The sequence below is a fragment of the Pavona decussata genome, unplaced genomic scaffold (genome assembly GCF_977016875.1).
Source record: "Pavona decussata unplaced genomic scaffold, jaPavDecu1.1 SCAFFOLD_46, whole genome shotgun sequence".
In the NCBI taxonomy this organism is placed as follows: domain Eukaryota; kingdom Metazoa; phylum Cnidaria; class Anthozoa; order Scleractinia; family Agariciidae; genus Pavona; species Pavona decussata.
In genome coordinates this window covers 1,645,167-1,655,795 of record NW_028145468.1, presented here as the reverse complement: position 1 = coordinate 1,655,795, position 10,629 = coordinate 1,645,167, and the positions used below count along the sequence as shown (strand labels likewise).

The 10,629-nt window shown below is 36.9% G+C and overlaps 1 protein-coding gene across 1 annotated transcript; it reads left to right on the top strand.

Annotated features, from left to right (window-relative positions):
• Positions 1–1,205: 1,205 nt before the first annotated feature.
• Positions 1,206–7,714, top strand: LOC146482409 (uncharacterized). The gene is made up of 5 exons (XM_085107262.1): positions 1,206–1,324; positions 1,398–1,656; positions 2,841–2,877; positions 3,821–3,998; positions 6,214–7,714. Exons 1-5 carry the CDS (start codon positions 1,288–1,290, stop codon positions 6,684–6,686), a joined length of 984 nt encoding a protein of 327 aa, XP_084963388.1. The 5' UTR covers positions 1,206–1,287; the 3' UTR covers positions 6,687–7,714.
• Positions 7,715–10,629: the final 2,915 nt, after the last annotated feature.

The window sequence follows — 10,629 nt, the reverse complement described above, 5'->3', positions numbered from 1 at the left end:
ACTTGCCTATGGCTTGTGGTTCCACTTGAGTTTTGAACATTTTGTGACATCATTTTATGGTCTTTAAGAGTACAGACCATAAAAAATGCCATCAATTTCTTTAATTGCTGTACTGAAAATCTTTTTTATTATTTTTTTTATTAATTTACTTTTTATTTTTATTTCTATTTTTTATTATTATTTTTTTTTTCTTTTAATCCAGGAGCAGTACCTAATTTGCTCCTGACTGATCTAAAATAGGGAAATATCATTGAAAAAAAATTATTGTGCTCCTAATTTTTGCAACTTTGGCTTGAAAGTGTGAGCAATATTTTTGGGACATGCCTAGGAACAACATCTGTATTATTAAGGATTGAAGCTTTGATATGCGCACGCACTGCCCAAGGCATGCGAAAGCATCATGCGTGAGCAAAATCATGCGAGCCAGCAGAGGAAATCCCGCAAGCACAAAAACAAAATGGCGGCTCTTGGAAAAATTTCCTGGTATTTCAGGTAGGTTACAAAGGTGTTCTTACTGTCGCTAGATCGTGTTTGGGCTTGATAACTGAAAAAACGTGTTGTCTAATGGTTGCCGTTCCTTAACAGCCTTAAAGCCTTTGTAGAGTTGAGATTTTGCCCCAAATGTTTGAATACAAAGGCAGCATGCAGGTTTTCCTGGAACAAGCATGTCCAATGGTCTTCTCACCGGAGGTTGCAATAGCTTTTTTCTCGCCTAATTTATCCAAATCTAGCCGTACAATCTATGTTCAAATTTTTGCTGTTGACAGAAAAACACTAAAACGGAAACGTGAACATTTTTTAAAGAAACCCTGTCAGAAATTTTTTTAGGAATTTTCAAATAAGGCGAAATTTCCCAATTTTTTTATTTGCCAAATTTGTCCCTGACAGTTCTTGCCTGTAAATACTTATTTTTACACAATTTCCAAATCCTGAAATTTTGAAGTGGGGTCGTACGGCTAGATTTAGAGGCAGACAACTCCAAAAGGTGTAGTTTCCAGGCCCCCACTAAGACTCGTTTCTTTTGACTCAAATTATCTCTATTGTATTTATTGTACTAGAAAAAATCTCCAAGAAAAGTCCTGTTGGCGTTTTTCTTAAGTTTGATTTAAGGCCTTTATTCACTCCAGAAAACTGTAGTAAGCTATTAAAACAGGAAAAACTAGAAATTTTACATCAACCACTGACATAGAAAAAAATCACGCAAACATATAAGTTCTATTTGTAGTCCTCCTTACGTCACGGATCTTTCCAGACCTGCAAGACGAAAAGATTCAGTTGTTGTGAAAGATGGGAACTGTCAAAGCAGGTTATCTCAACAAACTAAGTAAGTTTTTTACACTAACGACTTTTGAACTAACAAAAAGGGAGCTACTCTAACTGAAATCTCCTTTAAATAGGCGGATTTTTCAAGAATTCTTGGAAGAAACGGTACTTCGTGTTGTATCAAGATGGCGTCTTCTGTTATTACCAAGATGCGAAGGACAAGGAATCCGATGGTAAAATCCACATGAAAACGGAATGTCGACAAATTAAAGTCGGTAATGCTGTTGGTGAAGGAGTTAAACCTCCTAAGGACAGCGATGTGACTGCTATGTTTTGTGTTTCTTCACCCGAGCGGACTTGGTATCTTTACGCAGAATCGGAAAGCGAAGCCAGGTGAGATAGCATGCTCTATAGACTATTTACATCCTGTCACCCCAAAATGCCTGCGTTTTAGGATTTCATTAACAGGTACAAGAGTTTAAGAGCCAACTTGTACAGGTTATAAAGATGGCACCGCAAAATAGTAAGAATTTCAACAGCAGCCATTACCGGATGTACCCGGCCTGTGTGAAAAGAGATCGAACTACTTTGAATCGTAAAATTAAATTACCAATGGCGAAGTTGAAGCTAAATTTGCAAAAAGTTAGTTCACTTTAAAGCCTTTAAATTTTATTACAGCTATTAACAATGCCCAGCAGACAAAACTTTTCGTTTTCAATGTGGCAGTAATTTATAAGTAGTTTACCTCTGCTTACATTAAGCGGATTTGATTAAATCTGTTTAAAAATGTCTTCTAAATCATGTAAATTGTATTTCCACAATCCAAGCCATAAAATTTTATTTCTGATTTGTCTTTGCATGACTTGAAAAACAAAGGAAGGCTGACAAGCAGAAGTATATTTATTGTCTAAGAGATTTATAGTAGCTTGTTGGAATTAGCGTGATTTCTTTATTGTAAACATGCATCGTCTTGCAAAATTCTGATTGTCACTGTGGCGACATGTTGGTTCAAGTAAGGGAAATGCTTAAACTATAATACTTGAACAAGACCCATGCCACTAAACCACAAAATAGATAGTGGTCTCTGCCTGCATCTCTCCCCCCCCCCCCCCCCCCCCCCCCTCCTCCTTTCTCAACCTCAAAAGATGGTGTCTTTATTACATAGCCACCCCTCTATCCAGCAGTAAAAACTAACAATGAGATTCAAACCTCACTTTTCTTGTTAATCTAGCAATGATGACCTGCTAGCTGAATATTTTGGTGTCTGACTCAAATTTTAAAGTGAATATTTAAAATTTGTCGGAAATGTTCATGAGATACATGTCGGTCACATCTTCAATAATCCCCATGTCCAAGAAAAGGTGGGTCCTCTTCAAACAAAATAATCATGACCAGTTCCCTAATCCCTATTTTTCTTTTTTGTGTCCGTTACTAAATGCCCTGGGCATCTAGTTTGAGCTTGACCAAACCATTACACAAGCCAAATTTCTTATTTTCCACTGTAATTGCGTGATGTACACCCTGTAGGTACCATCCTTAATAATTTAAGCTTTTGGTGACTTTTTATTCTTCCACAGGGAGTGGATTTCAGTTTTGGAACAAGCTAGGGTTCCAGTAAGTACTAGCAAATGTTGTACTCATCTGTTAATTAATACGAAACTTTTTTTTGTTGTTTGAGTTTTATCCATGGCATAAGTTCCTACTGAAGTCAATCGATCAACGAATGGATCTTGGGACACATACATGTACCTGGCATCCCCGCAGATTTTACAGGGATGGACGACATCATCACCAACATGGCAAAGAGCCTAGTATCGAGATCATCGAACATACTCCCTAATCTTTGATTATGACTAGTTTTTAGAATAGTGAGAGTCTATTGTTTGGAAACTAATGATAATAATAATAATATTATTATGTACTTGCAAAGTCATTGAACTTGCTTGGATTCAACTTGTAAGTTACAGTCAACCTACGTCATGCATTCAGTATGTTTGAAATTTAAACAGAGTTTTGAAATTTACATGTCGGTTTTGAATATCGCCAGCGAGATTTCAGAGTTCCCATAGAAATTACCCTAGTTTTTTGACGATATAAAGCTATGAATTTTTCTTTTCATTACAGCATTAAGTACAAAATTTGTTTCCTGAATATAATTTTTGAATTATTATTATTACTTCTTTTTCTTTTTTCAGTTAATGCGTCTTTTTTTTTTTCAAGATTTCCAGAGAAAATAATGTTCAAGATTCCATTCAAATGCCGGACATTACAAAAAGGAATTCGAATGTTCATTTCATTCTCGGAAATACTGGTTACGTGTGACGTAGACTGACTGTAAATTCATACAAAGGTTATTGAGTTTGTTATGCATCAAATATTTTCACTAAAAGCACACAGACTGCACCTAGTAGGATATCCACTTTTTAACAATTCCTGGCAATGCTCTGTGACTGTTATGTTGATGCCCTCGTTTGTTCCAACGAATGAACATTCATGCGTCAAGTACGATTTTGGTTGACTGGAAACATTTCATAAAGCTAATTTTCTGTACTTTCAGCTTACTTATGGTGGCCCACACCATCCTCCAGGAGGATCTGCCTACCCACCCTATGGTGCACCAGCTGGATATGCGCCAAGTGCTGCTCCTTATGGTCCCCCACCAAGTGGCCCCACAGCAGGTGCATATCCTCCCCCCATTGGCTTCAATCCATCAGTTGTTCAAGGAGCAGCAGCGGGTAAGATATTAGGGAGTTTAAGAAGCTACTACGGCGACGGCAACAACAATGTGACAAAACAATAGGGTTTAATGAGAAAAACAAGGTCGCTGCACGTGTGTTTTAAATTTTGGTACATTTCTTCGCTTAGCTCGGCTAAACAACAATGTGAAATGACCAAATTCGAGGCTTTCTGGAGAACGTGAGCAATAATTTTAGCATTCTCTGTCTCAACTTGAAAGCCGTTTCCACCTGTTCTGTTACTGGATAGTTCAGCCACATTGTACATGTTGAACGAATTGGAATAATCGCAAAGTAGTAAAAGTAACGCAAACTAATATTTTCAAGCATATTTTTTGTTGCCGTTGCCATCGTGGTTTCTTAAAGTCCCTATTGATTTTTTTCTCATAATGTGCAGTTCCAGAAAATAATCCATATCCACCCCATGGAAGGTCGCTGGGGGAGGGGGGGTCTTAAAAATCAAAACCTTCCGTGGGGGAATTATGATCTATTTTCTGGAACTGCCCAATTTATTTGTGTTGGAAGATGTGTAACTAATTAGCTCAGCTGCATTATCAGGGTTCTTGTTAGGAGCTGGTAACCGGTTATTTTTACCGTCTATTCACATGAATGTTACCGGTTATTGTGACAAAAAAATGTTTCCGAAATTATTGAAACCGTTTTCAAAATGTATCGTATTTTGAAAAAAGTTGTCCTTGTTTTGGAAATTTCTTTTCCATAAAAAATAAATTATAAAAACATCTGGCAGATAATATCACATAATTTGAAAATCCATTGACTATAAAGAAATCACTCTTAGTTTGAGCATTTTCTTTCATCAAAACCAATGCTGATTTCAAGCTCCACCATGACTGGTTTCCATTCGTCCCACAGCCATCTCATTCAGTCAATTCCTGGAAGACATTAACAAGATGGCATCCACCTGCTATTGCAAATTTGTTAGTTGATTATACAAATGTTAACAAGAACCCTGATTATGCATAAAGGTAAATATGGATGGAAAGTAAATTTATGCATCTGTTTTGTTCCGAACATCTTCAGAGACAAATAATAGATATCAATGATAAACACAGGATGCTTAAAACAAAATAATGGTACTTATTTGGAACTTCGTGAGTAACCTCCAAACAAGATTTTACTGGAGTTTTTAAGTGGCTTTGCTCATGTTAGATTACCCTTGGGAACTCTAACATGGAAAAGGGGATGGGAGAGTGGTCAAAACTTTAGAGTATTCACTACTATTACTATTACACTACTACTATTGTTTATCGTTATTATTATCATTATTATTATTTATTTATTTATTTTTGTTGGTGATTGTTTAGCTGTTTAGCTGTGTTTAGCTATTTCTTGTTATGTTATCTTGTTATGTCTTGCTTCTTGTTGACCATGATGTTTTTTAAATTGGTGTAAACGGCATTAGCTCTCGCGGTGAGCACTTTTTTTGCTCTTAGAGTAAATGCCAAAACAAAATATTGTTTAAATAAAGAAAATACAATTATTTCACTACTTGGTCAAACAGGTCATGATTGTCAATGATAGAATGTCTTTAATAATCCATGAGATTGGCATGGGCAGTTGTGATTAAAATGTTTAAAATTCCCACGCCGGGATGTTTGACTGTTGTATATATGACCATTGTTGATCCAGTTTGCACTTGAAAGGAGAATAAATCACCAAAAATGAAGGGAATTGACCTGATTTATACCCATTTTTGCCCCAAGGAAATGATTGGCAAAAATTACAGAGAGATTTTAGGCTCAACGTTTTGGAGTCATCTTGACTCCATTATCAAGAGAAAAAATCAGTTTGTGAACGCGGATATTTAAATAGGCTAGAGCTGAAAATTAACATACTGTATTTAGCCTATTTAAATATCCGCGTTTACATGTACAAACTGATTTTTTCTCTTGATAATGGAGTCAAGATGCCTCCAAAACGTGGAGCCTTAAATCTCTCTGTAATTTTTGCCTGTCTCTGCATCAGCAAATCCTTTTTAATTAAAGGAAATGATTACAATAAAAATTTCTTCAGTGGACAAAGTTTTGTGCGTCACATAATTTTGCTCAGAATCCTACCTCTGGCTTTTTGTTTTTTAAGTGTATAATAATCAGATGCATCAAGTATATGTAGTTGCCAAATTTTGTCCTAACTTTGCATCACAAGTACAACAATGGCCATAGCCCTTCTAATCACTGTGTTTGTGTTTCAATAGCTGGGCCTCCCCCACCTTACTCTCAAGTACCTCCACAGCCTCAACCACCGTATGGGCAGCCATCACCTTACACCACAGCAGCGCCTCCACCACCAGGATATGCGCCTTATCCTCAGGCTCCTCCAGTGCAACAGCCAAACTACCCACCCCCTCATTACCCCCAACAGCCACCAGGACAGTACTATCCAACTCCTCCCCCTGGTCAATATCCCCAACAACAGTACTACCCGGCTCAACATACAACATATGTTCAGGGCGGCAAGCCACAGACTATGTATGTTCAGCAGCCTCAACAGCAGCATAGTGGTCGCAACAAAATGATGATGGGAGCTGCGGCAGGAGTCGTTGGTGGAGCAGCAATGGGTTACATGTTGGGCCACACTGTAGGGGGATTTGGACATCATGGGTTTGGGGGGTGGGGTTCGGATCATTCTTGGTCCTCAGGGGGTAGTTTTGACTGTGGCTTTGACTGAAAATTGAACTACATGTAAAATAATGATTATGTAAATTGTGTTGCCTCAACAACAAGTCAAGGAATTTTACAAGGTTACTTATTGTATCATGTGTTATATATATTTATTATTTTTGCTTCTTGTAGAGTCAATGTGATTCATTTGTATCGTGTTGTGCATCCTTAATGCACTAACTGTCTGAATGTCATTTAGTGCATGCTGTAATAGAGTTTTTTTAATTGACCTGTGAAATAGAAATTAGACGATCTAGCCACTGTTAGACACTAGTTGAGGTCACACTAGAGCTTTTTTAGTTTACTATAGTGAAGCCAAAGGTTACCATAGTATGCGCGGCTGATAGTGTAACTGATGTTTGTCGTGACTGACTAAATCATATTTTTTAAAGAGAACGTCTGCTCCGAAAACAAATGGATGGTAAAATGTTGGAAATAGTGTCTAAATTTTACTTTATGAAGTAGAAGTAACATTCAAGTGTGCTTAAAATTAGATATGATTGTTGCCTGTTTTCGCTTTTAAATTTCCCAGGTGCCCCATTTTGAATTGTATGACGTCATTGCCTTGCCGCTATTGTTAGTAGGCAGAAGTTCTTTTGTGTGAAACGGTAGAGCAATGCAATTACGTCATGAAATCCAAGATGGCCACACCTGGGAAATTTAAAAGCTCAAATCATATCAAATTTTAAGCACACTTGAATGTTATTTCTACTTCTTAAGCTAAAATTTAGAATTTAGACAATATTTCCAACAATTTACCGTCCACTTGTTTTCGAGGCAGAGGTTCCCTCTAACAGTTTACTGACTAAATGACATTTTTTAAACTGTTTACAGACTAGAGTTATACCCCCATTGATGCCCTCACAGAAATTAGAGAATCCCTGGGTTGCTTCCAGGGAATTTGAGACCGCGTTATTGACAGTACTGTCATCAGCAAAGACTCGGAGCAATGTCAGCCAATATTAACTATCAATCTAATTAATGCAAGGAAGTCTCATAAGAAGAAACAACTGAATAAACTGTTTTATAAACATTTTCAATGTGTTAAGTTTAACTTTTAGCTTTTCTTCTATAATTAGTGCACAAATGAATAATTTCCACATACAAAATAACATTGTCACACTCGTCAAGTGATAGGCTGAATTATGAAAAGAAAAAAAATGCAGAAGATGTGTAACTGTGATTGCACCGATCTTTTGCTCTGTCATTCCACTTTGTCCAGTTTTGCTTTCTAGTAGTTGTCTTGCACTGAGGGCGAAGGTCGTTTTAAAACTGATATTTGTAGTATTTGGTTATAAAGAACTATGGATTCTGGAGTTTGGCTCTTTATCCTCGAAAATACCGAATTCTGTTAAGTCTATAGAGCTTGAAATAGTTGTCATAACGTTTATACTTACGAAGTTATGGAGGCCCAAAAGACAGATAAAAGCTCAGTTCAGATAGGGTTAAGATAAGAAGGCCTCGTGAATCTGGCTCCTGGCTCCAAAATAGTACTTTTATCCTTCCAGCCAAATGTCAGTTTTTGGAGTTATAACTGCACACAAAAAAATCTTGAAAGGAGGTAAAGGTTAAGATTTTTAGGATATGCCTTTAATTTGTTAATGTGCGTGCGCCACGACTGAAGGGCTAAAAACGGTTAAAACTTTCTTATGTTGAATTTTAGACTGATTGGTCAGAAAACATTGTTCTATGTTTTTTCACTTGTTTACGCTTACAAGGCCAAAACATTGAGTCAGCGAAATTCAACATAAGACAGTTATGCCCCCAGCACTCCAATTCATGATTGTTTTTCAGGGTAGAGAGGGAGGGCGGGGCATATTTTCAATGGGGTAGAGGTGCGGGATGAGGAGGCAACCTGTGTCAGGGTATTAATATCCTATCATTCTGCTCCATTAGATAGAATTTAACAATTGGAAGGTGTTGTGTAAGGGTATCAATGAATAAGTAACGCTTTGCCTCAATTTGGCATCAAAACTGGTTATCATGCAGGAAAATTAGTTATGTATTTTAACTAGTTTTTGTAAATATCCAAAAACTTTTCTTCAAAGAGAATAAAAGAGACCATCCGACATGATTCACGTGAGTTGTTTATGAAAAAGTAAATAACCTTATTGATTCCAGGCCAATATGTTTAAAAAAAACTACTGTAAACACGTAATCATTTTGTTTGTCGTTTAAGATACACTAACTTGAAGAAATTTCAATCTTTTGGCAGCATTGAACCCTTCAATTTGGCGTGTGTACCATGAAGGGTCAAGGGTTACTTGACCAAATTTCTCGTAGAGTTGGAAAGACCATATTTTAATTAAAATTAGGAAAATGATCAAGGCTGAGATGCCATAAAGTTTTAGAGACGGCTGGGTATTTTCTACATTTAAAAGTTTTGAATGGCACATATAGATCTCGCTCTTCAATAACTCAAGTATGTTTTAAGACATAGCTCATTCTTGGGTGAGACCCCAGTGAAGGTAAAACTTCCTTTCTATAAAAAGCAATGTTGTTTAAACTCCAGAGTTGTCATAAATGCATAAGGCAATTATTTCAGCTGACACCTAGTAGTTTATTTTAATATTTTTGGACTTGTAAATGGTGTCATGGCGACTCCTAAACGTCATTCGTTTTTATCGTTAATTTTCACTTGCTTGTGTTGTGTATTACGAAACCTCTAGGATTTTGAAACACGATAATCAACTCCACTTTCTCAGAAGACTCGAACAGTGTAGTATTAATTAAAGAGACAGATAGACTATGATCAGGGATTCATCGAATTCCTTCGTCCTTGTCAAGAATTTCGATCTTACACCAACATTCGCTACTTAAGGTTAATCAAGATCCATACAACGAAATTAAACTGTGCCCGTGAGCTGGGAATCAATCAGTTTCCGCAATGAATATATCCTGGTTTGAGGAGCCGGCGTTTAGCACGACTAAAGCGATAGCATATTAATTCATGCATAAGCATATTATTTAAAGCATGCATTCTTGTTATAATTCGCGCTGGTGCCGTTTTTAGCAGTTGTTGATTGGTTCGGGCACCTAATGCATATTCATCACATCTACATTTCGTGTCAAAGAAACGAACTTGTCGACAAGTGAAGATGTGTGAGGACGAACTTTGCTCTTTAAAATGTGCTGAAATGGAAGTAAGAAGACTTGGCTCAAACAAACAAATACATATGGTGAGTATATATTTCCATAGGACTTCAGCCCACAAACTTTCGAACTCTTGTAAACAAGCAGGCTAGGACCTGGAATTATTTTGGTATGCTTGCTTGAACAGATTCAGTTCAACGTATTTTCCGAAGTACAATAATATCAGAATTCGCGAACGTTCAATTTCAGTTGCTGTCACACAAAATTCTATCCTGAGAAAGAGAAGGAAAGAAAGGAAAAGGCTGCGAGGAAGATGGTTTTGTTCGCGGTTCAATGTTCAAGCGATTTTGGATCAACTTGTTCGAAACACTGAGCACGTGCTTTGACGTGGCATCTTTGGTCCTTTCACGGCGCTTTGTTGAGATGAAAGTATTTCGTACTTTAGTTTCTCTGACGCTCTAAAAGCTTGAAAAGACACTGCTGAAATACTTCTTTGAGCTAATTTAAAAGCTTCAATGAAAATTTGGTTCTGAAATTCAATTTACCTCTAGAAACAAACTAAGTAATCTCGACAGCTAGAAGGAAAGGATTCCTTTATACCTGAGCATAAATGGGCGCACTTTGTAATTTCTGAAAAAATAGCTCACGACTTTTTTATCATTATGTATTTCTTGAAGGTGAAGTCATCAGAGCAAGGAACAATGCACAAGAAGACGAAATGAATCACAGAGCAAGGAATGGCCTGCAGGAAGTGGATTTAAAGATAGGCTAAGAATTTTTTTTATTATTATTTATTTTGCTAAAAAATACCTCTGATGGGCGATGATCATATGCGACAAAGCTAAAGGAAGTTTTTG

What these genes read in the sequence shown, in the direction of transcription:
- LOC146482409 (XM_085107262.1), top strand. Translation starts at nt 1,288, where the DNA reads ATGGGAACTGTCAAAGCAGGTTATCTCAACAAACTAA. An exon ending in AGGTTATCTCAACAAACTAA is followed by an intron (nt 1,325 to 1,397) that starts GTAAGTTTTTTA and finishes TCCTTTAAATAG; the next exon opens with GCGGATTTTTCAAGAATTCT. An exon ending in GAATCGGAAAGCGAAGCCAG is followed by an intron (nt 1,657 to 2,840) that starts GTGAGATAGCAT and finishes ATTCTTCCACAG; the next exon opens with GGAGTGGATTTCAGTTTTGG.